Source organism: Hylaeus volcanicus, unplaced genomic scaffold (assembly GCF_026283585.1).
Source record: "Hylaeus volcanicus isolate JK05 unplaced genomic scaffold, UHH_iyHylVolc1.0_haploid 12237, whole genome shotgun sequence".
NCBI classification, from domain to species: domain Eukaryota; kingdom Metazoa; phylum Arthropoda; class Insecta; order Hymenoptera; family Colletidae; genus Hylaeus; species Hylaeus volcanicus.
Window position 1 is genome coordinate 1,264,045 of NW_026533172.1, and position 24,402 is coordinate 1,288,446.

Consider the following 24,402-nt stretch of genomic DNA (forward strand, 5'->3'; position numbering starts at 1 on the left):
AAACTTTTATCTTATGAGTCACAGCTTACAAACAGCTTCAATTAAAAAAAGTTTAACTCGTAATTTGATTCATCAGCAATTCATTTAATGGATTCCCATCACACTTTCTTTTTTCAGATGGGTTTGGTTTTGTTATAAAAAACAATGAACCAGTATGGATCAGTTCTGTGTTCCCTTTACGTGTTTTATATGTTTTGAAGCGGCTTTTACTTCTTTAAATAACCGCGTGTTAACTTCAAGAGTGTGCGGGCATAAAGTATGTTCAAATTGTTTGAAACTACAAGAAAAAAGTAGGCCAAGTAGTTGTGAATTCAATACAAACGTTGCCCTTTTAAAAGAAAATGACAATGCTATCAAATGTCCAATATGTTGCTATGAAACGAAATTCACGGATTGGATTGATAGAGAAACGACAGATACACAATTCGAGCAATATAAAGCTGTATCACAACGCGTTTCGGCTGTTTACAATTTAACACGTCATTATTTTAACAACACTCCTGCATATAACGATTATTTAGAGAAAAGGGAAGAAATTATATGTGAACTTTTAAACAATCCAAATGAGAAGGAAAGAAAACGCATTCAGACTGAGCTTAATAATTATGAAGCAGAAAACCAAAAACAAATTATTGAATGCCAGCAAGTTTTAAAAAAAATGGAGTGTGATTGGATACGCGATATCGTTAAAAAAGAAGGCACCTTTTATGAGAAAGTTAAACTCGATTTTGAAAGCGGTTTTAAAACAAGATCCGCCAATCTTGTACATTCCCTTCAACGTCGCTTTTCTGATCTTTTTGTCACGGAAGAATCTAGCAGTCAGTTATCGTCTGGAAACGAACACCGTGGGAAAGAAAGTAATGCTACATCCATTGTCCTAGGAATAGGAAATCAACCGAAACCATTGATACCAAATTTAAATTATGCTAAAATTCCTAAAAGCATTCCGACGGATATACCTGCTATGAGACGAGCGTCAGGTATGCTAAAAAATTCAATTAATCTTCGTGTACTTCAGGAAACATGGGGAGGTCTCTATGTTAAGGTAAAAAAAAAGTTAACATTTTTAATAACCAATAATTTTAGTAACGAGATTTCTCTGTATTTATTTAGAACTCTGAAAACGTTACTACTAAGAGATTACTATTGTTGCAAGAATAAAACAATTACATGATATATTTTTTGTACATGTGTTTATTTACTCCAAGTACTACAAACAGAGAATATTTGATAAAGAAATAAAATATGAGAAAAATAAATAAGCTTTACTAAACCTTTTTTTCTTCTAATTATCGAATGCAATTTACGAAAAAGTTCTAATTTAATTTACAGTTACTCACGACATGAATCATTTATAAAATTAAATATGCTCATAACTTATTTGCTTGGTTGGAATTTTTTTTTTAATTAGGCGTATTCAACCATGTATAATAGCTTTTAATAAACGGTGAACGTTAGTTTTGTGCATGATTTAGTAATAATAAGAAATATTAATAGAGTTAAGATGAATTCTTTTAGCAAATTATTATATTGTATGCAATTACGTTATGCGTAGCCATCCATGACTTCTTGGCTGAGTTCAGCTTGTACAGTCGATGGGACAGCTCTAAGACGGCATCTTGCTTTTTTTCTTTATCTGCTTGTTTCCACCGCAATGATACATTTCATGTCAATGAACATTACTGAACTTGGATAGTATCGTCATATATTAATGTAGAAAGGGAATATTGATTTCAAGGGTTATCAAATGTGTAGTACAAAAGTTAGTATACCATTAACTTTTTTTGAATTAGGTAGCTCTAAAACTGTTTTTTTTCATAAAAAAGCCGAGATTTCTTCATGCGTAAATCTTCATACATTTTCTCAAAATGAAAATGAAAAAAATTTATCTTCCGTAAAACAATGTGAAAAGTCGATAGTTAACGTTTTTGATACATTCCAACATTATGAGAAACCTAAAAAATGGTTTTTTCCTCCAAATAATCTTGGTGATTTTTCCTGGCAGGCAGTTTGTGGTATTGGAAAGGGTTTACCTAACGTTGCGAATATTTGTTTTTTAAACGCGACAGTACAGGCCCTAATCTACTGTCCTCCTTTTGGCCAAGATTGCTTGAATGGTAGACATTCGCGAGGATGTCCTTATAAAGAGAGAAGAGAATTGTGTGGCTTTTGCCTATTTGAACATCATGTGTGCCATATATTGAAGCCGGATGCGTCTAGGAATCATGTGGCCAAATGGAGTAATACATTTTTACAGTTAATGAGAAAAGAAATAAGAATGAATGGTGGTCAAGGGAACTGGTTTGGAGCTCAGAACTGTGCTCATGAGTGGCTTACACAATTTTTGGATTTTTTAATAAAATACGATTTACCAATAGAAAATCGAATAGATTTCAATCTTGGAAAAATTTCGACAGCAGATATTTCCACAATTTATGTTCACCAACTTTTTTCATTTTTCACTGAAGAATCTAAAATATGCTGTTCTTGTTCAACAAAAACAGCTCGCTATGAGTTAAATACTTGTTTTCGAGTTCCTTTAAATGATGATCACTCTGTTGTAAAAGCTTTAATGTCAGCCTTTGAGCCTGAATTACTTTCGGGCTCAAACCAAGTAATGTGAGCTTTATCCACGAAACACTAGCGTTATACTACTTTTGTTAGGTGCGAAACGTGTGGCATTTTAAGGGATAAGAAATCTTGCCGTGCTATACACTGTCCTCCAAATGTACTTATTCTGTTACTGCAAAGGTACAATAAATAATGTTTTAAATTTTTAAAGCACATGAAAGAAAATATAATAATTTTTCTTTTCCTTGGATGACCTATTTAGAACACGCTATCATGGATTTGTTAATCAAAATCGCTATCGTTCAATTTCTAAAAACAACCTTCATCTGGATGTTCCATTAACGATTTCCTTAAAACGTTATTTAAGTTCAGAAAATAAATCTAACATTAAAAACTCAAAATCAAGCAATGAATACCATTTCATAGCTTCAGTTAATCATAGTGGTTCTGCTGGTTTCGGCCACTATTGGGCAGTTGTTAAAAGTCCAGATGGTTTGTATTACAAGTTAGATGACGAGTGTCGATCTCGGGTATTATGTTGTCATATCAGAGTCTTTCTTTTTTACGTTTTATGTATTTTTTTAGATTCCCCATTCTCTACTTGCAGATCATTTATCTTCTGCTTATTTATTATTTTATCAAAGGGATGCACCTGTTGTAGTAACCGATTTTAAAAAGGAAACTGTTCCATCTTCTAGTACTTGTTCTTTTGCGTTAGCGTTGTACGCTGACAGCAAAAAAGATTATTCTTCAGTGAGCTCGAACCAACAAGTACGACTTTCCAAAATCCTTTCAAATAAGACGCAAAACCAGAAAACATTACACACTGAAAGTCTGACGTCGGGTAGGTTATTTTTGGATAATTATAATGCAAATGATAGTAAATGTCGTTCTTTACTGAATCAGGAAAATTACGTTTAAAACATTTTAAAAAAAGACGTTTACTACTGCTTAAACGATTGTCTTACAGAAAACAAAAATTTCTTTTGAACAATGTATGTAAAACAAGATACTCTCATGTTTTTCATTTTTTGAAATCATTTCCACTAGTTATCCAGCATTATTTTAATTCACTAACGCATGAGACTCTTCTAATTTTTTTTTTATTTATTATAGTTTAAAAGAGCCAAAATTTCTCAGCGAAGGTGTATGAAGATGAAGCCAAATCCTAATGAATTACATAGTAGCTACTCAGAAAAAGAAAATGCTTGCAATAAAATCAATTTTTCACCTAATCTCATTTATGAGAATGTGTCTATTGAATCCCGTGAAGATTCCTCGGCATCATTGGAGGTTATTATACCACAACATTCAACCGAGGAGTTACCTTGCCGCAAAACAGTTTGGAAACCTTTGAAGCCTTCTCAACGTTTAGAAAAATCTAAGGATATTAAAACTCAGTATGGCTGTAGTCAAAATCCAGGTAATTAAAAATACTAATACTGAATTTCAAACTCATTAAATAATAATTTCCAATTTATTTACCCTTATAGTAAATCTTTGGGAGAATGAGTTGATGGATAGTGAGCAAGTTCAAGCAATAATATCAAAGCGAACAGAAATAATGAAAAGCCTTTTACCTATAACTACTCGACGTAATCGAGAAGATTTTGCTTATGACATAGGACGGAAAAAAAAGATAAAGATAAAAAAAAATAACGACCCCTTCGACTTTACCATAGCTTTATCGCACAATAAGATGAAAAAGCGGCAAACGTATAAATAGAAGAAAAAAATTTGAAAATTTACATTCTACAACCATTCGAAGCTCTTACATTGAAAACAAAAAATGTGTTTCACGTTACTAATACCAAAATTTCTTTTTTTGCGGATTATATACACGCCTTGACTATAAAGTAAGCACGCAACATTATAAAAAACAAAAAATTGAAATTTGAATCTTCTAATTAACGGTCAGAAGAAACATTCAATTACGTTACGTAGAAATCTTAAAAAAATACGGTATTCGTATGCTCTTAAAGTTTAAAGGTTATGAATGACTAATGGAAATTTTCCCTGTCATATAGTTTTGACATATCCACACAGCCCATCTTGAAGGTGTAGCGTTTAAGTGAAAACATAATTTATTCATACTGCACCCTTTACCTGTATACGTATTACTATTAAAATACACTAATCTATCCTGTACTAGTAAATTACATATTTAAACGTCTTTTGTACAAAACTTAACATGCATGAATTGCAACACGGTAATAGGAGCGTAAATGTTGCATGTTTATATAGCATAGCGTGAATTACAAACCCCTCTTGTATGTCTAACTAGATTACTAGAGTTTTAATTGAACAAATTATACGTTTTCGTAATCAATTTAAAAAGTGGGTAACATTAAAAAAAAAACAGAAAAATCCTAGAATTCAAAACTTATTACATAAACAATATGTTTCAAACAAGCGAACCTCAACTAGATTTTCAAGATGTTTTAATTGTGCCAAAATATTCTTATGTGGATTCTCGCGCAAAAGTAGATTTAAAGCAAAATTTTGAAAAACGTAAACTTTTGAAAGGATGGAGGGAAATTGTACCCATTATAGCATCTAATATGGATGCCACAGGAACTTTTCAAACTGCTCGAGTCATGGCTATGTATCAAGCTTTAACTGCGGTACATTGACGTTTGAAAACACTATTTAGTCTAACGTACGGTCATTTAAATAGATACACAAATACTATTCTATGGAGGAATGGGAATCTTTTCTGGATACCAGTGAAAACGAAGTTCTAAACCATTTAATTTTAACAACAGGAACCTCTGCAAACGAACAACGACGTGTACAGAAGGTATGATTCATACAATGCTTATATTTACAATCTGGATGTAATTTTTAACATTTCATATGTGAACAATGCCTTAGCTTATCGAAAAAACAGGAATCCGAAAAGTTTGTATTGATGTTGCTAATGGTTACACACACCACTTTTTTACCACAGTTGAGGAATTCAAAAATGACCACTATGATGTGGCACTGATTGCCGGCAACGTTTGTACTTGTAACATGTTCATTCGATAATTAATAAACAAGTGTAGGTATTTTTTAGATGATGGAGCAAAAAAGATATTTAGTGCTGGAGCTGACATAGTCAAGGTTGGCGTAGGTCCAGGATCTGTTTGCACGACACGACGCGTCACTGGGGTTGGATATCCTCAGTTTTCCGCTATTTGTAATTGTGTCAAAGCAGCAGAAGAGTCAGATGGTTTAATAATATCTGTAAAAGCTTTTTATTAATAAAAAGAAGGTTTTTTAACTGTCACTTTTTTGTAAAGGATGGCGGATGTCGTTATCCAGGAGATATTGCAAAAGCGTTTGGAGCCGGTGCAAACTTCGTAATGCTTGGTGGAATGTTAGCCGGTCATCAAGAATCTTCAGGTGAAATAGTTTCTATTAATGACAAAGAATATAAACAATTTTATGGAATGGCTTCGTTTGATGCTTTAAGCAAATATTCGGGTGGCTGTGAAAAATACCGTACTGCTGAGGGAAAATCTGTTTTGGTATATATTTTAAATACTCACCACAAAAAAAATCAGACATCTCCAGGTACCTTATCGAGGATCACTAGAGTCAACAATAGAAACCATACTTGCGGGACTTCGATCAACGTGCACCTATGTTAATTGCCCTTCTTTATACAAACTTCCTTCTCAAGCTAAGTTTATTAGGTATTTAATGTAATTCGTTACCAAGATTAAATTTATTGTTTATAGGGTGAATCATCAATTAAATGAATGTTTTTTAGAAAATTAAAATTCACCTAATTTTTTGCAGTTTTTTTTTGGTTCTTTGATTTGTAAAGTATTAGAAAGAAAAACAGTAATGTGTAGATATGTTTGTATGGAATTTATTGTCAGTATTTTGAAAATGTTTATATAAAAGTGCAAGGTCGTGAGTTCAAACAAAAAGAATACACAAACATTTAATTTTCTTAATAACCTTTGTACGATCGAACACTTTTTTAAAGCATATGCATTTCTTATTTTATCTCGCCGCTATTAGCGTTTTATCATTAAAACTGGAAATGTTTAAGTGTTTTAAACATGTGGCAGTAATCAAGCAACACAGCAAACTGCACGGTGCCGATGTTAATGAAACAGGTGTTTTTAAAAATACTAGTGTAGTTTTTTGAATTATTATTTAATTTTTAATTAGAAAAGGAAACTGCAAAGATTCATGATGAAGTTTCTAAGGTTGAAGAAGACAAAGATAAGGGTTAGTCGTTTATAATCATTTGAATGTTAACTAATAAGTTTGTTTATGTTTTAGTGAAATCGAATGGTAAATTGCATTTATAATATCTGCTAGTGTAATCGATCATGTTTTTTATGAATAACACACAGTTATTGAAAAGGTTATTAGTGTAAAATCCAAATTTCCATTACCTATAACACCTGGTGAAAAAACTGCTTTAAAGAAAGAAATACTTGAGGAAGAAAAAAATTTATTAGAAAATGCTGAAAACGAGGCTAACAATGCATCTGAAATGTGTACGTGAATAATTTTTTTTTATTTCGTTAGGAAACTGTGTTATAAAAATAACTATGGATGCCATACATTTTTTATGTCATATTGTGTAGTAATTCCATTGGAAGCTTCAATAAAAAACAATCAAATCACAGATAAAGAAGCTACATTAAAGCTTGGAGAGGCAGGTGAGTTGTTAAAAAATTCAAAAATCCAAAAAAATTAGAATGTTATTTTTTTTGAAGAAGCGGCCCTTCAAGAGGCGCGTGTAATTGCATCCGTAAGACAATTCATCAACCTTTATAGATGTACAATTATTCTGTGCATAATAGGCCGGAGTTTCAATGGACAAAAAATTAACCACAGATGAAAATAAAATGGAGTAATAGCTCCTCAACTGATTTGTTCGTTTCTTAACACTAGTTTTATGAAATTATTTTGAGATTTCGTTAAACGATCGGTGTATGGGTGTCGATGATGTGTTTTTAATTGAATAGAATATATAAAAATATAATTTTAATAAAGCAAATTTTATTTTAATACTATTTCTTTAAAACTTTGAACAAAAGTTCTGTTGTTATCAAAGAGTAGTGCTATGAAGAAACTACATTTCTCGTTGTTTATCTATTTGTGTTATACTAGAATGGTTAATAGAATTAAAATATTCATAATCCATATGTTTTTTACGAAAAATATCTTCTGTATCAAAGTTGTTCAATATCGTATGAAATGGATTCAAGGGAACCGGTAAAGATGATGAGACACCATTAGACAACTGAGTTGTTGGAAGATAGGAAGTTGCCATTTGTAATTGAGCTGAGGATTGATTTGAAAAATTGATATTAGCATTAGGTAAAACAGACTGCAATACATTAAAATCACACCACTCCTGATTACAATACGAAAAAAATGATTTTTTCAAAATATTAGAATGTTTTTGTTCAAGGAATGTGTCGGAGTCTAGGCCTGAGTGAATTGTTGCATGACAAAAATTTTTGACATTAATTTTTTCATCAGGATGACCAGACGTAGGAGAAAAATACGAAATTTCGTTGGATTGTTTTGTAAGACTATTTTTAGAAGGGGCTGACAACGTATAAGAAGAGGACAAATGACGAAATGGTAATGAATGATAAAAAAATGATTCTGTTAAATATATAAAATAAAACAAAAAAAAAAAAAATACCTTATTACCTTCTGGAAAAGATTCAGTAGTTTTTTTCAAAGAGTTCCAATTATCTGAATTGTAACCATTCGGGTAGAAACAGTCATCTGGTGGTTTGACTGGCATAAAAAAGGAATTCGTTGGTAAAGGAGATACAGTTGAAGAGGATGAAAACGCTTTCTGAGATATCGGGTAGTATTTTTCGTTTTCATTAGAAACATAAGAGAAACGATTAGAATTATTGAAAAGCAAGTTTTTGTCTTGCCTTTCCTCCATTTGTGGATGTTGTTCTTGTTCTTGTTGTCGTTTTATTATTGGGGAAAAGAAAAATGAAGAATGCTCATAATCTAATGGTTGTGAATACACATCTGAATTGGAAGAGTATTCATTTAATTGAAAATCTGTGGAACGTGTGGTAGGATGATGACAGGAAAAACGTTGTTGGATTTCAGTGTAAGATGGAGACATGCACTCTTTCTTTTTAACATCATGTCGATTAGAAACAAATGGATCAACTGACTTGTCCCCTTCTTCACAGAAAGATGTCGATGTTAAAGAATTCAATAAGATTTTGTATAGCGGTTCTGTTAATTGTGTAGATTCTATATTATTTGAAAAGGATACCATTTGTCGTGAGGCATAACAACGTGGATGAGTGAATGACACATTTTCACGAAAATTTGTTTCAAACAAAGTATCACCATAATTTGACGATGATCTAGAAATAGATGGATTATTAGAATGATTAATGGTATTTTTCATAACCGATTGCGTTGATTTAGAACACGTTTCTTGTAAAAAGGATTTTTTTTTTTCTTGAATTTTTTCTTCTTTTTCAAAAGTGTCATTCTCTTCTTTGTCTTTATCAATTCGCACTTTGTACGTAATATTTGATGGAAAAGATGAGCTAACGTCATTAGCGGGTTTCGAAAAGAATGTTTGCTGACCCTTGCTTTGAGAATCTTGGTGTGTTTTTGTTGACTGTTGTATGGGTTCACACGTGCGAAACGTGTCATTTTCCCTTTTTTCTTCATTTGAAGAATCTTTTATAATTTGTATAATAGATTTTTCTTGTGCATGTGCACCAAACTGCGCTCTAGGCTTAATTTGATCTTCTTGTTTATCTTTTTTTTTTGGCAATAGTTCAATCAAAGGTTTATGTGATTTCTCATTCTGCAGTAATTCCAGTAACGAAGAAGAAATGGTAGAACCGAAATGACTTTTCTCTTTTTTAACACAAGACTTGGAGCTATGAACGGCGTCATGTGACTCTATAAAAAAGAAAGTATGGAATACAGTTTATATGAAGTAAAAGCAAAAGAAACCTGAAGTTTCTACAGGTGTCATTTTTAATCTCTCTAATTCGAGTTTATAAAGGGATGTTACTTTATGTGAACCGTTACACGTTTTCATATCATCGCTTAAAGGATTCAACTAAAAATCACCACAGGCTCCCCCAAAAATACATTCATTGACACAAAAGTTTATAAATACCTTACAAGTCGTTATGAATGTGTCATTGCTTTTTGTAGGTTTTTTGACGTCATTACACCTCAATTTAGAGCATCCGTTAAAATTTGTGCCACGAAGAGACATAAGATCTTTTTTTGAAAAACTGTTAACAAGATTTTCAGTTAAAAGAATGCTTTCAAAAAAGCGTCACCTTTGTTTAGCAGTTCCCGGAGAATGGAGATACAAACAATTCGGTCTTGTACATTTTTGCCCTTGCAAAAAACGAGAGCAATACTTTGTTGTGCCGTAACAAGCTCTTAAAACACGACCATCTAAACTTGCGCCATCCACATCCTGTTTGCATACAAGAAAGTAGATGGTTGACAAGAAGAAGGAGAAATTTTACATAAATACAATCCTCAGCTTCTTCTTTTAGTGTGTATGTTATATAAGCAGAATAAGAATCGATAGAAGAACCTGTTTTGGACCTGAAAAATTAGCATAAATGAAGTGATTTAAAATTGTTTTATATTTAAAATTATGCATTCACTAAAAGTAAATACAAACTATAGTGAATTAGTTAAAAAAATACATTTACATTTGAGGTGAACGAATCTTAGATATAGCAAAGTTTTGAATATCCCCATATCGTCCAAAATATTGAAATGACATTAATTCCTATACATTTTTGAAAAAGAATTTCAAGAAATTGTTTTTTTTTGTATTGAACGTAGAACGTTACCGTTTTATTTGCTTTTGTTCCAGGAATTCCTATAACATATACTAAATTGTTCTTAATGACTCGTGTTGTCGCTGAAATCATTTCATGATCATTTGAAATTGGAACAGAAGACTGCGACGCTGCAAATGAAGCATTGGTATTTTTCTGATGCTTTTTTGTCGTGTTTTGCTCTATCATTTAAGAGTAAAAAACAACACTTTTCTTTCAAAAAAACTAGAACACGATAAAGACTTACGCGGGGAAACTCGCATATTTTTTTCAGTGGCATCTTTGGAATCGGTTGATTCACTGTAAGAATTAAAAAAAAATTTCAAGTCATAAGGACAAAATATACTTGTGAGTAGGCTGGGAATTCACATAACGATACAACGCCTCATTATAGGTTTGACGACATGCTGGACATTTACCTCCAAGTTTTTGGTTGATGCAAGCAACGCACCACAGACACACCTAAATTCAGTGAAAGCATCACTAAAAAAGTATACACTTTGCGTTTTTCACAACATTGCTTGTCTGAAGTGTATGTATTGAAAATATTGACGTTTGGTAGAAAATCAATGAAGAAAAATTAGAGAACGTCAAAGAGATAGAGAAAGATAGAGCTAAGTTGAAATAAAGAGAGAAATAGAGAGCGTGGTTGAGATAGAGAAAGAAATAGAGAGCGTGGTTGTCATAGAAAAATCAACAAGGTTACTTTCGTGAACGTTGAAACTTTAAATTATGACAGGTACTCACTTGATAATTGCATGGACAAGGAAAAAAATTGCGATCAGAAGGGTCTAAGTCTTCTATACAAATGGGGCAAACTGCTTGCGAATTTGTGTCGCTGGACTTTGTGGTTGACATGTCGATTGAAAACAATCACCAACTATTAGAGAGACAATTCAATACTGTATGATTTCAGTCAAATAAAAAAAAAAGATTGTTTTTAATGCAAGCAAAAATTGAAAACCCCATTGTAAGCGCTTACATTTTGTCCTAATTTTTTAAAACGAATCGAAATTGTATATGGAAAAATACAATAATGTCAATTTAGGATTCGTAGCTAGAGTTATAAAATAAATTAACTCCTAAATACCGATTTTCATAATTCATTGTTTGGAAGTTTGCTAAAAATTATGGTTGCCTTAAAGAATAAAACAAAGTTTTTTTTAATAATTTAAAAAAAATACCCTGAATGCATAAAACATTATGAAAACGAATATCATATAAATTTTTTTTTTCTTCCAAAATCTGAATAATTAAAAAAATTCAGACAGTGTTTTTTTGGCAATAATATTGAACAAATACCTATACAACTCTTTCTAAATTTTATTTTACTAGCACTAAAAAAAAAATGTTCTACTTTAGTGTGTTCTATTATAAATAAAAATAAAATCTTCTCTTACCTTGAAAAATAAACAGCTTTGAAACATAAAGCATATTCGCACTGCTATAAAGAAAAGCTGAGCCGTGACAAACACTTATGAAGCTTAAGAGATCTGACAGTATTGAACATTTGGCTAAACAGTTTCACAACTTGTATGAGACCTTGTTATGCACTTGTTAAATGTTTACTTTTTCACAAATAAAATGAATCAGAAGAAGGTATAAGATTCTTTAATTCAAAACTCATTATGTTTAGTGTACCACAAAAAAATTTAAAAAACAGTGAAATTACGTTTTATGTGGAATCTGAATTGTTGGTAAGTCCGATGTTCAAATCAACCTGCACATCTTTATTACACTTTGATGGTCTAAATAATCAATGCAAAAACTCTAATTTTGTTTTACATTGGAAAATACCATATTAATGTAATTTTTTTTTTTCATTCAAAGTTATTAGGAATTCAATTATTTCTGCATCATTGCTGTTTTGTCAATTACCATATTAATTATGAAATAACTTTTTCCTTCGAATTTAAACTAAGTACTGAAAGCGGGTTCTGAATTGTGTCTGATACTCAGACTGAATACATTAGTATTAGTATTTTGTCATAGTTTCTCATTTTGGATGCTTTCTTGTAGCTTATATTAAGGTTTCTACAGAAACGTTTTTCGAAAAAAAATATTCTTAGTAATCTTTTAAACAATAATTCAGCATTTTTTTTTTTCATAGTAAAGTATTGTTTACGTCTAAATAAACTGGCTAAACCAAAATGAGTTTTAATGAAAGGACAAATTATTTTTTCAAAAATTTTTTAAGTAATCATCAAATTTGAAAATTCTAATGTAAATTACTAAAAACAACAATCGAGTATGGTTTATTTCCGATTTATCACTCCAACAATTAATTTCTCTACGAATTCGTCCCCCGATTCAATCAACTAATTTATATATCATTGCAAGGAAGAAATATTATGATTTACTAAAAGGTACTTTTCTATGGAGCTTCGTGCAGTTGAATTTGAAGACTAATAGGATAATCCAATTATCATTTTTAAAAATATTACTAGTCTCTTATCTTGGATCCCATGCACAGCAAATTTAGGCGTAGTATAATGAAACGAGATCATTTTCAACAATCGTTTAAAAACTCAATGAAGGTTTTTTTTCTTTTAATATTAATGTATTCTATCTCATTTTTTTTAGACAATTCATAACAATATGGGTTTCTTGAAGAAAAATCCTGAGTTATACAATAAAACTCGACAATTCTCTCTATGGGATAGCCGTAAAGTCAGTACTCTCTGCGTTTTTAAACTTATTTGAAATAAAATGCACATAGTGATCATTTCATTGAAAGGAACTATAGTTTCTTTTTTTTATTTTCATATCTTCTTTTCCAAAAGATTCCTATTTTTTTTTACTTCAGCCATAGACTTTTATCTAGTTTTATATGAAAATGTGTTTTAAGTATTTCAAAGTTAATCATAACTTAAATTTTATTTTCTAGGATTTTTTTATTAGTTTTTTCTTGTGGATTGTTTTATTAGTTTTTTCTTGTGGATTGTTTAGTTGAGTCAACTAATTAAATTTAAATTTTTATATTTAGTAGTCTACCTAATTTAAACAAAAAAGTATGATGTAGCTTATTTATATACGCAAATTGTATTAAAAAATAGGTGGTTATCAATGCTTCCATTAATGATGACGTGATGACATTTCCGGATAACACGGTTCGATTTCATCGATACAGTGTAGGCATATAATGCTTATACATGTCCCCATAACTCATCTGTTGTTTGTGTTGCTTTATATGTAGTGGTATACATTTCTTCCATGTAGTGTTTTCAACCGTTTTACTAGCTTTCCCAACTGTTGGTTTTTCCTTGTTGTTATTGTTTATTTTCTATTAAGTGGCTTTTCCTTTGTGTCGACATTAAGTTTTTTTTTCTTTGCAGTTCATTTTTTTTTTGAGGTTTGTTGTGATAATTTCTTTAAATCTTTTATGGGATGTAATTGGTTTTTTTTGCCAATCGTGATTAGGTTTTAGAAGATGGTTTTCATGAACTTCAAAAATATTATTATAGTAAATCATGGAATAATCGTTTGGTTCATCTTATCATGAACACTGAAACATGTACAACGAAGCGATTGCAATCTTATCGTCTTTGTGTTGGAAATATAATTTTTTTACATGATGGAGAAGAGGTTCCAGCTGATATCATTCTTTTGTCTACTTCGGACATTGAAAGTATAGCCTACGTAGATACATCATTCGTTGATGGTAAGACAGACTTGACTATAAAAAGTGCTGTAAAGGAAACTCGAGGTAATAAATTTTTTTAAAATGTCTTTTTAAGAATATATTGTATTGGAAGGTGCTGTAACGTTGCACGCAGTCGGTGCGATACGAGGAAGAATAATGTGTGAGGAACCGACAGTCAATCTAGACGAGTTTGCTGGAAATTTAAGATTGGAGGCACATCCACGCTCGACCCAGTTAACTATGAAAAATTTTATTCTACGAGGTACACAACCGAATTTAGAGATGGCATAAAATTACTCTTACTCAATATGCTATATAGGCTCGATTATTAAAAATACAGAATCCGTTTACGGTGTTATTGTGTATACGGGTCATGATACACGAATAATACTTAATAATAGTTTGGGCAACAGGTCTTCAAAACAATCGAATCCTATTTTAAATAGTTATGTTTCATTCTTCATTTTACTTATTTTATGCACTCTTTCGGTAACCAAAATAAACCAATATTTGTGATTATTGTAGTTGATAACAAAAAATGTGTCTAATTTAAGTTATACTGTTGTTTTCATACATTTAGCGTTTTATGCAGTCAATCTTTCGGGTTTCTCTTGTTGTATTTTAAGGTTTCTTTCATAATTTCTGCGGAAATCCGTAAGTATGGATTATTATCTACTGTTATACATTCGGCAGTAGTGAAGTCCTCATTTTGGAGAAAACTACTACAGTTTTTTCACATTTATACGAAACTTCTGCCTATGACCGTGATATTATCGATTGATTGTTTAAAACTTATTCGTTTCGTTTCTTTAAGTAATTCAAAATGATTTTTATTTATAGCAAGGTGTCTTGATAATTTGTTTTCTGTGTTAGAAAAAGGTGTATCGTTGTTGAAAAAAAAAGATGATAACCGAGTTGCAACATCATCTACATGTTTAAATGGGAATGTCTCTTTAATGTTGAGTATGGTAGGGTAAAGTTAGAAATGTCTTGCTTTGAAAAAATGTTTTGTAGGTTGATTTTTTATTCACAGATAAAACAGAAACACTTACTGAGAGAGCCCTTTCCTTGCAAATGTGTTTAATTAAAGGCCGTGTATATGGTGGACTCATTAAAGAGAATGGATCGCAGCAACAATATGGGTTAAGCCGGCATGGTGATATGGAGGAGAAAGAGAGGAACATTAGACAAGGTTTTGGTCATTCTGACAATTCAATTTCAAAAAAAAAATGGTTACAATGTTCCATGAGAAAACAAACATATACAGGAAATAGATCGCTTTCCTTAGAACTTCGGTCCGTTTCATCTTTTTCAAGAGATGATAGTTTTTATACGAATGATTCCTTGCCCATGCATGTTGGCGGTGTAAGTCTTCCAACAAAAATAATTTTTTTTTAAATCATACAAATCGTATATTTTTCAGTCTCTCGATACTGTATCCGATAAAAAAACATATGAAAAAAAATTTTTAACTTCATTATATTTATCAGAACATAAAGAATCAGATTCTAAATATTTGACTCATGCGTCCTCTAGTCAAGACGAAAAACTAAGCGATACCCAAGTCTCCTTACAATCAATCACTGTGCCGAAGAAATGCGACTATTTAGAGAGTATGGTAGTGTCGCTCTCACATAAAACAAACGAAGCTGAATCGCAAATAAACGTAGAAGAAAAACTTGAACGACAAGTATCTTCTCTTAGTGTTTTGCCGTGTGTTGACTTAAAAACTTTGTTTCCCTGCTGGGTCCCAAGAAAACCATTTACAGAGGAACATCTATTGAAAAAAACTACATTGCATGGAAACTCTATATGCTCCTCAACAAGCCTTTCTACAAGAGAGCATGAAACGAAACTTTTAAAAGATTTGCGCGATTCGCATCGTCGATGTGTGAAAGATTCACTGGTAACACAAATTTTAGGATAAACATATTTTGAAAAACATCATGTTGAAAGGGTATATCTTCCACAGATCGATGTAACATTGGTCTTGAATTTGCATTGATGACACAGATACCTGGTAAATAAAACCACTGATAGATTCAAACCGTTGCTTTGCCTCAAGGTTTTTTATTCATTAGCATTATGTTTTTTGTAGGTCGTGTTGAAACTAAAAATTGCACCTTCAAATCTGATCAATTACTCTCTGATCTGCAAAAGTCAACGGGAAGGAGTCGGATAATCGATCATTTCCTTAAGGTTTTTGATTACTTGTTCATTTTTTTGTTCATAAAATGTACGCAACGTAGGTTATGGCTTTGTGTAACACGGCCATTCCTTACACCAAGTTTACAAAAAACATCAATTCTGATCACAACGCGAAAAAGAGTCTCTCAGAGTCTCTTAAATCTTCCCACAAATCGAGTGACTTGGCAACTGACTTAAATCAATCCCTACGGTCTATGTCAAATACAAAGAAGTTTGCAACCGCAAAGGAATATTTGACAAAACTATCCTTCCCGTACCACAACTCATTGGGTGAGTTTAGTTCTTGTTATAATGGTTCCTTTTTAAGTCTATGTTTTAAAAAAACAGCTGCTTTCAAAAAATATGCTAAAAAAAAAACTATACTCAAGGGGACGACAAAAGCAAAGAAAAAAATCAATATGTTTAAACCACATGTTTGTGCAAACAATTTAACAAAAGCTATTTCAGCAAGTCAACAACAAGTTCCAGTCGCAAGACCTCACCACTGGAGCTTCCCTTTTTCTTCAAGTATTTTTTTTCTACTAGTTTTTATTAGGTTCATTCATGAATTCGAACTGTAGATCAACATGCATACATCTCCAAAAATTCTCTCGGAGCACAATACCGCCGTAGGGTTACGAAAAGTACAACTTCTTTTTTCGGTAACAAGTCACGACGACATTACAAATTTCGAGACATTTTTTTTTATTACATCAGAAAAAAACAAGACTTTCATCTCACAAAAATATAGATCTCATGGGCAAGAAAAAACTGGTGCTACTTTTTCAAACTATAGAAGTTTACAGGAAAAAAAGAAGCTGTCACCTTTGGCTCATTGTCGTCAAACAGCAGATAGTGGTTTACACCCATGGATCGCGTCTGCTATTGATTCCTCAAACGTTCTAACGGGTTTAGCTTACAAAGCATCCTCTTGTGATGATGAATGCCTCGTGTATGCAGCTTCCTCTTTAGGTTATACTTTTATGTTGCGAACAAAATCGTCTCTTTATTTACAAGTATTCCAGTTGTTCTTTTTGTACATTGCACCAACCAATTACTCTCTGTTGCTTTATTTGTGTATAAGATTGACAAGGTGATGCACCGGTATGAGCTTTTAGATATGAATTATTGGGATCCAGAAAGACGGCGTATTTCTGTTTTATTGAAAAAGAAGGACTCTCACTTAGCGGTTCTGTATTGCAAGGTAAAAACAGAGTCTACTATTTTAGTAAAATTTTTACATGTTAGGGAGCCCCAGAATCTATGATTCCGTTACTACGCTTGAGTAATATAGAAAGAAAAAAATTGATGGAAGAATTACAAGAATTCTCTTTCAAAGGATTGCGATGCTTGGTTTTTGCATATCGTCGTGTATCACTTGATGAAGCCGCTTTGTTTTGTCGGTATCCAAGAAGTAGCTCGAAATGGGCAAATGTTTCGAGAAAGGAAAAGATGTTTTGCGCACACAGATTTGAGCGGAATTTGCAATATTTAGGAATGACTGGGGCAAGAGAAAAGTTAAAAGCAGACGTCCCACAGACTATAGAAATGTTTAATGAAGCAGGTCTTAGGATTTGGATGGTAACTGGTGATAATTTGTATAATTCTATTCATGTGGGATATAGTTCTAAAATAATACCGGATAATTCGCTAATTTTCAATGGTGATGTTGTAATGAAACCATCACTGAAAGGAATTTATCATGTTACGTTAAAAAAAATTAGTAAAATTTTTGAAGAGTTTCGATACATGAGGCTATCGACAAAACGTCATCAAGCAATTGCATTTGTCATCAGTGGTTCTTCCATTTCATTGTATCTGCAATACACTGAATTCCTTTCTTTCTTTCTCTTAATGACGTGTAGTTCGGATGCCGTTATTTGTGCTCGCGTTACACCACAACAAAAAGCACAACTCGTCAATCTTATTAAAACAAAACTAAAACCATCACCGGTAAATAAATTACACATCTAAGACTTTATTTATAAATTTTTTCATATACTGTACGGGTTGATAATTTTATCTACACGTAGGTCGTTTTATCTTTAGGCGATAGCTCAGGCGACGTCTCTATGCTTCAAGCAGCGGATTGCGGAGTAGCAATCAGTGCACGTGAATCGTTCCCGAATGTTGCTGGTTGCGACTTTGTTGTTAGAAGTTTTCGCGATTTAAAAATCTTAATGTTTGTTGATGGTCGCCATAATCTAGTTTATACAGTGTAAGATTATCGTCGCTAACTTTATATTTTATTTTTATTTGTCAGAAACTTGATGCTGTGTTTTCTAATAATGAATGCCCACTTTCATTTACCGATTTTTTTTTTTAAATTTTTTTCTGGTTTTACTAATACAAAAATTTATAATAAGCATCTATACTTGTTTTACAATTTTTTCTTATCTTTTGTCATAACCTGTACCGCTAGTTTCCTTTATAATGATATACCGGATTCTCTTTGTGAAAATGTCCCCCTTTTATACGCTTGGGTAATAAAACATTTTGCATTAAAAATTCAATTGCACTTTTTTTCTATTCAGGCGCGACGGCACTTTTATTTCAATACATGGGTTTTCGTTTTTTGGTTATGTGAGGCTTCTGTTATATGTTGCGTTACATTCACGATTATATTAAACGGCATGCTGCACACTCCATTCACCTATATGAATGGCAGTGGCATTGGTATGTTATTTTTCAATTCATCGTAGTCAAGTAACTATATATGTCGTTCGTTTATGATTTAGACTTGAACATATTCGGATTCGCTATTTTATACACAATGGCTCTTCTTACAAATTTTCATTGTTTCTTCTCATTTCAGCAAATCAGTTCTTCTTCTATTGTTTTCTTTATAATAACTGCTACAATTATTACAGTGTTCCCTTTCTTACTAAATATTTTTGGTTTTTCGGATGATATTCTACACGATTTCGTTCTACCTTGTTTTTCGTCAAACGCATTCTGGCTGTCTGTCTTACTTGTTGTGCTGTGTACTTCTGCGTTATCTTGCATATTTCATTACCTTTACAATTCGTTTTTTAAGAATATTGTAGAAGATGTCTTTAAAGCTAAAAAAGAATACGAAAAATGCACGAGTAGAACCTTTAACGGAGAACATGGTAAAACCACAACATACGCTTATTTGCGTGAACGATTCAATCCTCTTGTGCATAAAAAATTATTGGATAGCTTACCAGCAGCTTCTCATTTTAAATTAAAGGATATAATGTGCACACACATTCTATCAATAGAAGACTCTTGTAAAGCAAATTTCAGAAAAAAGAAACAGTCTGCTTCAGAAAACAAAATGCACTTTTCGTCTTCTGAAGCCTCTTCTACTAAGTATGACAAATCAGCTTTTTCGAGTGACGATAGTGCGAGCAAAGAAGTGGAAAGCGAGGATAAATACGTTACGTCGCACACATCGGACTCTTTTATGTTGTTGGAACAGGGTACAAAGGATGAGAATACTCGTTTGTATCAGGACACCCAATATGTTAAAATTTCAAGTCTAGTTGAACGATTTTCATTAACTTTTAAAAATCCACAATTAGAAACAGAATTCCGAGCGATACGTCATAAGGAATACACTTCAAATGCAGTGTGGTATCGCTGCGTTTTACTTTTTCTTGTTGTTGTCTTCTTTTTGCAGATAACAACCGAAATATACACTTTGGCCCTACTCAGACATGATCACACATTTTATGGTGTAATTTTTGTTGAAGTATCCTTATTTTTATATCTTCTTTTATCGTTTTGGAAATGGTTTTATGCAATCATTGAATATCTTCTTATTTTTTTTTTCATTTTGCTAACCATTGGCTTTCATTTATCTGGATCAGATTCAAGTGTTTCTTTAACTTTTCCTTGTATTTTTGGTATTTTAGCCTTCGTCCTTTTTCAACTTCCGTTTTTAACAGCCTTTCTTCTAAATTTTTTTTTTTTACTAGTTTTTCTTGTAGATTCATATGTTTATAATTCTAACCGTCAAATATTATTTTTACTCCTACCCTACATAATCGGCGTTACAGTATTCACTGCATTTACAGGCCATACGCTTGAATACAATCAAAGAAAACAATTTTTGCTCAATTATCAAGTAGAAGCATGCAGAAGAAAACAAAGAGAAATATTGAATACAATGCTACCTTCATTTGTAGTAAAGAAAATGCTACGTTCCCCTTTAAGCAAAGAAGGATTACCTCTTGAGTTGCAGGCGCAAAGTTGGACAACAATTACCATTATATTTTGTGATGTGTACGATTTTCAAACAATTGTACGACTTTTAGAACCAACACGTCTCGTTGAATTATTAGATTCTCTTTTCTTATGTTTTGATAAATGTGGGGAACAATTTCATTGTACAAAGATTGAAACTGTTTTCGAAACATACTTGTCAGCATCTGGTTTAACATCTACGGTACCCACAACTAGTTCGTATGATTCTGTAAAAATTTTTCAGCAAGATGCTTTCAATGCCTTATGTATGTCTCTTGCTATGCTTGAAGTGGCAAGCTACATAACATATCAAGTTGATTTATGCAACGCCCATTGTGCTGGTTTGCTCCACGCTACTACGCGTGATATGGATTCAAAGAACATCTTGCGCCAGAGTACTGTTTTAACAAGTTCTTCTATCATCAAAAATCAACGTTATAAAAGTGGCCTTAATAAAAATGTATATACCCGTTTAGCAGAGCAGGAAAATAACTGGAAAACAAACTTGGTTGATCGATATGAAACCCGACGAATTCGTGTGAAACTAGGAATGCATTCTGGTCGTGTCATCAGTGGTGTAGTGGGTGCCAAAAAACCTCAGTATGCTTTATTTGGAGATACGATTAATACTGCAAGTCGTATGAAGCTAACTGGGCAACCCGATTTGATACATATTTCTAGTGCGACTTATGATCTCATAAAAGAGTTGTCTACTTTCGAATGGACGCCTCAACGTATTGATATCAAAGGAAAAGGTATTATGACTACCTACTTACTAGCAAAAGTACACCAAGCAAGTTATCCGGATTTTTCTTCTAAACATGATTTATCCTTACAAACTGAATGGAATTACATATCCCGACCAGATTTTTTTTTGTCTCAATCGCCCGACAATCAAGCAAAAAATGATTCTTCATCGTTACTTAAAGAATCCCGATCACTGGAAGAAGCATCTCAGGAAAAAAATAATTTACACGGAAGTTAGTAATTCCATCAATTTATTTTAATTAATTGTTTCTTTAAGCTTCAGAAAAAGAGAACCATACAAATAACGTAAAGCATATCTCAGATAAAAAACTATTCCAGCCGGATCAGTTATTTCAAAGAGCATTAGATACCAAAGGTTCAAATAGTGATTTCACATTATGTAGTTATAGCAGCACTCAAAACATAACAGGAATAATACCAGTGGATACATTTTCTGTCTCAAACAAAGCAGAACAAAATCAAAAAAAACTTAGTGTACACTCTTTAAAAAACGCTTTTCTTTGCAGCTTAAAATCAGTCGGTTTATCGCGTGAAAATAAAAAACGAAATCAAACGTATCGTACATGTTATAAAAACGGTGCGGTAAATTTGGAAAGAAAACATAACGTTCTGCCTTCGAGTTCCCTAATTCAAACTCGTATGAAAAATTCATCAAACAAAAATTTAAATGAAGCATGGAGCCCGTTGCAAAACTTTCATCATGGTAGACAGCATGAGGTTTTTTTCAATAATTTGTTTGAAATGTTTATCATAGGACACTCAAATAATACGTTGCGAAGACGATTTTTACACTACATACCTTCTTTATTACGTGGCTCCACACGTGTCTTATTTAAAGATATTTTAAAAAAAAAAAAAAAAATATTACAAGTAAATAAAATGTACTGGCGGTCTATATATCTTCATTTTACTCATTAACAGGTGTCTTTGAGTAATGCAAGAATGAGCGATGACGAAGAGGAGGAAAATAACCATATTTCATTTTTCATTCGTATGTTTTTAATTAAACATTTACAGCACTTTTATTTACTATTACGATTTTATGTTAGTTGCTAAGAGGTTAAAACTTTACTTTTTTACGCTATCATTTCATACTCACGAACAAGAGAAAAAGTATCAAAATTATTTTTATACAAAAAAATCAAATTTTAAAACTATTGAACAATCCTTAATTATATTTTTGGTAATTGACTTTTATTGTAATATATCGTTTTTTTAAAAAAAGGTTCTTGCTTTCAGATAATATTTGTAACATGTACAATGCTGCAATTATTATTTAATGGTAGTCAACGTAGCGAAACCACCAAACAGCGTTTTCAACTCAGTAATATTGATCAATTCTGGACTGTTAAAGCCGTTTATACAGTGGTTTGGTTTATTATGTGGATACTCCTTCATTATCGTTCACAACAAGAGTCAAATCATCACGAAAGTTTAAGATGGATAACGCTTGTTTTGAATGGTATTTTTATGTCTGCTGTTTTCGTCTTTATGATATCTGGAGCTTGGGCTTTTGTGTACGTCTTTCCTGTTTACATAAATTTCATTATCTTTTATCGATAGGTTTGAAAACGATTATTTGGAGTGGCTCGACACTGACAGTTTACAACTTGTTTTTTTTGTAACCTTCATGCATCATAATACTGGAGTTTTATTTCGACATGTTATTTTGTTGGATGCGCTGCTTCTGTTGATGGTTATCATATATGTTCTTATAGTCTGCGTACCAACTACACAAACAATGTTTATCATATTTTTAATATGTCCTATTTTGTTTTTTAATGCTTTATCAGCTCATCTAAAGGTAACAAAAAGGTTCAAAAAATCACATTTATAGAAATATGAAATAGGAAAGGATTGATAGAACCACATGGTTTGTCAGTGAGGAGCGACAGACTACTGAAGATCGCGCTCGGGAACTATTACGAGATATGTTGCCAAAGCAAGTCCTAGAGGAATTTCAACAAGATAAACTTAAATTAGCTTATCGTCACGATCAAATCACTTTTTTATTTGCTGATATTTGCGGATTCACCGCCTACGCCAATAGCGTTGATGCTATCGATGTATGATTACTCTTCGCACAAGCTAGACTCAAATGTTGTATTTTTTTAGGTTTTACAAATGCTACAACATCTTTTTGCTTCATTTGATAGAGATTCAACACGTTTTGGATTATTTAAACTTTGTACAATAGGGGACGCTTACATTGCAGTAAGCGAACCTAGGATGGAAGAAAATTCTGATTCCAATCCTATCGAAGGCGCAGAACGTATTCTTGAGTACGCTGATCTTTTTATTCCTTTTTTATGCTTAGCGTTTGCCGATTACTAGAATGGCCAGTAGTATGATTATTAAAATTGGCGAAGTCCGTCGATCATTGAAAATTCCTTCACTAAATATGCGGATAGGCCTTCACTACGGAAGTTGCGTCGGAGGTGTCATAGGATCAGGCAGACTGCGTTACGATTTATGGGGACTTGATGTTTTAACGGGAAATTTAATGGAATCCAATGGGGTCCCTGGTCGAATCAATGTCTCCAACCATCTAAAAATTTTTCTTGAAGAACAATTTCCAGGGTAAAACGGACACAGCATAATTTTCTTTTTTACAATTTGAAATATGTAGTCGGTTTCGTTTTTCTTGGAACAAAAGTGTAGTCGTTATTGATCGAGTTGTTAACTCATTTCTGTTATCAAATCCTTTTGATGAGGAAGATTCCTCTTCTAATCCGCACTATTGATAAAAAAATACTATTGTAAGAAAACAGAAAGATATAACAAAGTATAATTCAAACATATCAGCTTAATTTTCTTTATTGAAAACTTTTTTTGTCTGTATTTGTTTCTGGAAATAGAATTGCAAATACAACGTCTACCGCCTTTGTTTTTTTCTAAGTGAATCGATATTTAAATCTCCTTTGTTAGTTTATGTAAAAAATTTCACGTAAAATTTAAAATAATTTTAATGCCTTACAAATCATTTAAAAAAAGGAAAGTTTTATTCTTGATGAATCGAATCTGTTAAAAATGCATAATTTTATATTTTTTATTCCAAACACTTAAATAGTTTGTCAATATTTTTATACTATATTTCTATGGGTCTTCTCCACAACATAAACACTATATTTTTTTTTCCTTCGTAAATATAAAAAAATTTGTTTATTTGACAAGAACATAGTATGTCACTTTGCT

The 24,402-nt window shown here is 32.1% G+C and overlaps 5 protein-coding genes and 1 long non-coding RNA gene across 13 annotated transcripts; 4 read left to right on the forward strand and 2 right to left on the reverse strand.

Moving 5' to 3' along the window:
* The first annotated feature begins 44 nt into the window (after positions 1–44).
* On the forward strand, positions 45–4,341 carry LOC128884003 (uncharacterized). Of its 2 annotated transcripts, XM_054136954.1 has the most exons (9): positions 45–290; positions 339–1,045; positions 1,114–2,619; positions 2,665–2,751; positions 2,834–3,101; positions 3,157–3,415; positions 3,478–3,566; positions 3,688–3,994; positions 4,065–4,341. In XM_054136954.1, exons 3-9 carry the CDS (start codon positions 1,748–1,750, stop codon positions 4,295–4,297), a joined length of 2,115 nt encoding a protein of 704 aa, XP_053992929.1. In that variant the 5' UTR covers positions 45–290; positions 339–1,045; positions 1,114–1,747; the 3' UTR covers positions 4,298–4,341. The 2 variants fall into 2 exon arrangements, with proteins under 2 accessions (XP_053992929.1, XP_053992928.1); XM_054136953.1 differs by having other exon boundaries at positions 45–1,045.
* Positions 4,150–5,127, reverse strand: LOC128884007 (uncharacterized). Its single transcript, XR_008459195.1, has 3 exons — positions 4,990–5,127; positions 4,347–4,940; positions 4,150–4,253 (listed from the first exon to the last, which is right to left on the reverse strand). It is a non-coding gene; the product is annotated as an uncharacterized LOC128884007 (long non-coding RNA).
* On the forward strand, positions 4,939–6,683 carry LOC128884005 (GMP reductase-like). Its single transcript, XM_054136958.1, has 7 exons — positions 4,939–5,195; positions 5,249–5,371; positions 5,446–5,581; positions 5,630–5,799; positions 5,856–6,083; positions 6,130–6,251; positions 6,297–6,683. Exons 1-7 carry the CDS (start codon positions 4,971–4,973, stop codon positions 6,334–6,336), a joined length of 1,044 nt encoding a protein of 347 aa, XP_053992933.1. The 5' UTR covers positions 4,939–4,970; the 3' UTR covers positions 6,337–6,683.
* LOC128884006 (uncharacterized) lies at positions 6,446–7,595 on the forward strand. Its single transcript, XM_054136959.1, has 7 exons — positions 6,446–6,683; positions 6,739–6,798; positions 6,853–6,864; positions 6,927–7,073; positions 7,164–7,238; positions 7,296–7,330; positions 7,383–7,595. The coding sequence occupies exons 1-7, from the start codon at positions 6,554–6,556 to the stop codon at positions 7,434–7,436; spliced, it is 513 nt and encodes a 170-aa protein (XP_053992934.1). The 5' UTR covers positions 6,446–6,553; the 3' UTR covers positions 7,437–7,595.
* LOC128884002 (uncharacterized) lies at positions 7,526–11,935 on the reverse strand. 3 transcript variants are annotated; one of them, XM_054136951.1, is made up of 13 exons: positions 11,798–11,935; positions 11,380–11,582; positions 11,145–11,277; positions 10,744–10,859; positions 10,645–10,697; positions 10,410–10,579; positions 10,266–10,345; positions 10,074–10,155; positions 9,879–10,021; positions 9,710–9,830; positions 9,541–9,649; positions 8,245–9,486; positions 7,526–8,196 (listed from the first exon to the last, which is right to left on the reverse strand). In XM_054136951.1, the coding sequence occupies exons 3-13, from the start codon at positions 11,253–11,255 to the stop codon at positions 7,655–7,657; spliced, it is 2,769 nt and encodes a 922-aa protein (XP_053992926.1). In that variant the 5' UTR covers positions 11,256–11,277; positions 11,380–11,582; positions 11,798–11,935; the 3' UTR covers positions 7,526–7,654. The 3 variants fall into 3 exon arrangements, with proteins under 3 accessions (XP_053992926.1, XP_053992925.1, XP_053992927.1); XM_054136950.1 differs by having other exon boundaries at positions 11,145–11,299; XM_054136952.1 differs by lacking the exons at positions 11,145–11,277; positions 11,380–11,582; positions 11,798–11,935 and having other exon boundaries at positions 10,645–10,677.
* A 292-nt stretch (positions 11,936–12,227) lies between these two features.
* Positions 12,228–24,230, forward strand: LOC128884001 (guanylate cyclase alpha-like). 5 transcript variants are annotated; one of them, XM_054136947.1, is made up of 34 exons: positions 12,794–12,934; positions 12,981–13,067; positions 13,454–13,528; positions 13,594–13,749; positions 13,818–14,103; positions 14,153–14,302; positions 14,360–14,529; positions 14,667–14,853; positions 14,914–15,008; positions 15,055–15,405; positions 15,464–15,946; positions 15,997–16,060; positions 16,139–16,239; positions 16,290–16,518; positions 16,576–16,755; positions 16,809–16,889; positions 16,945–17,243; positions 17,312–17,431; positions 17,476–18,180; positions 18,261–18,445; positions 18,491–18,710; positions 18,762–18,903; positions 18,966–21,419; positions 21,464–21,910; positions 21,962–22,077; positions 22,129–22,198; positions 22,257–22,390; positions 22,447–22,724; positions 22,771–23,011; positions 23,058–23,273; positions 23,323–23,489; positions 23,542–23,787; positions 23,837–23,966; positions 24,013–24,230. In XM_054136947.1, exons 1-33 carry the CDS (start codon positions 12,863–12,865, stop codon positions 23,949–23,951), a joined length of 8,922 nt encoding a protein of 2,973 aa, XP_053992922.1. In that variant the 5' UTR covers positions 12,794–12,862; the 3' UTR covers positions 23,952–23,966; positions 24,013–24,230. The 5 variants fall into 5 exon arrangements, with proteins under 5 accessions (XP_053992919.1, XP_053992922.1, XP_053992921.1 ...); XM_054136946.1 differs by having other exon boundaries at positions 24,066–24,229; XM_054136944.1 differs by having other exon boundaries at positions 12,228–12,934; positions 23,837–24,229.
* The last annotated feature ends 172 nt before the right edge of the window (positions 24,231–24,402 follow it).

Excerpts from the sequence above, each read along its gene's own strand:
- LOC128884003 (XM_054136953.1), top strand. The coding sequence starts at position 1,748 with ATGTGTAGTACAAAAGTTAGTATACCATTAACTTTTTTTGAATTAGGT. Across the intron at positions 2,620-2,664 it reads TCGGGCTCAAACCAAGTAAT|GTGCGAAACGTGTGGCATTT; the intron begins GTGAGCTTTATC and ends TACTTTTGTTAG. Across the intron at positions 3,567-3,687 it reads AAAAATTTCTTTTGAACAAT|TTTAAAAGAGCCAAAATTTC; the intron begins GTATGTAAAACA and ends TATTTATTATAG.
- LOC128884001 (XM_054136944.1), top strand. The coding sequence starts at position 12,863 with ATGCACAGCAAATTTAGGCGTAGTATAATGAAACGAGATCATTTTCAA. Across the intron at positions 18,904-18,965 it reads TATGAATGGCAGTGGCATTG|ACTTGAACATATTCGGATTC; the intron begins GTATGTTATTTT and ends TTTATGATTTAG. Across the intron at positions 22,199-22,256 it reads CCATATTTCATTTTTCATTC|TTGCTAAGAGGTTAAAACTT; the intron begins GTATGTTTTTAA and ends ATTTTATGTTAG.
- LOC128884006 (XM_054136959.1), top strand. The coding sequence starts at position 6,554 with ATGCATTTCTTATTTTATCTCGCCGCTATTAGCGTTTTATCATTAAAA. Across the intron at positions 7,074-7,163 it reads TAACAATGCATCTGAAATGT|TAATTCCATTGGAAGCTTCA; the intron begins GTACGTGAATAA and ends CATATTGTGTAG. Across the intron at positions 7,331-7,382 it reads AGGCGCGTGTAATTGCATCC|GCCGGAGTTTCAATGGACAA; the intron begins GTAAGACAATTC and ends TGTGCATAATAG.
- LOC128884002 (XM_054136951.1), bottom strand. The coding sequence starts at position 11,255 with ATGTCAACCACAAAGTCCAGCGACACAAATTCGCAAGCAGTTTGCCCC. Across the intron at positions 10,346-10,409 it reads GAACAAAAGCAAATAAAACG|GAATTAATGTCATTTCAATA; the intron begins GTAACGTTCTAC and ends AAAAATGTATAG. Across the intron at positions 9,650-9,709 it reads CATTCATAACGACTTGTAAG|TTGAATCCTTTAAGCGATGA; the intron begins GTATTTATAAAC and ends GGTGATTTTTAG.
- LOC128884005 (XM_054136958.1), top strand. The coding sequence starts at position 4,971 with ATGTTTCAAACAAGCGAACCTCAACTAGATTTTCAAGATGTTTTAATT. Across the intron at positions 5,800-5,855 it reads CAGATGGTTTAATAATATCT|GATGGCGGATGTCGTTATCC; the intron begins GTAAAAGCTTTT and ends TTTTTTGTAAAG. Across the intron at positions 6,252-6,296 it reads TCTCAAGCTAAGTTTATTAG|GGTGAATCATCAATTAAATG; the intron begins GTATTTAATGTA and ends TATTGTTTATAG.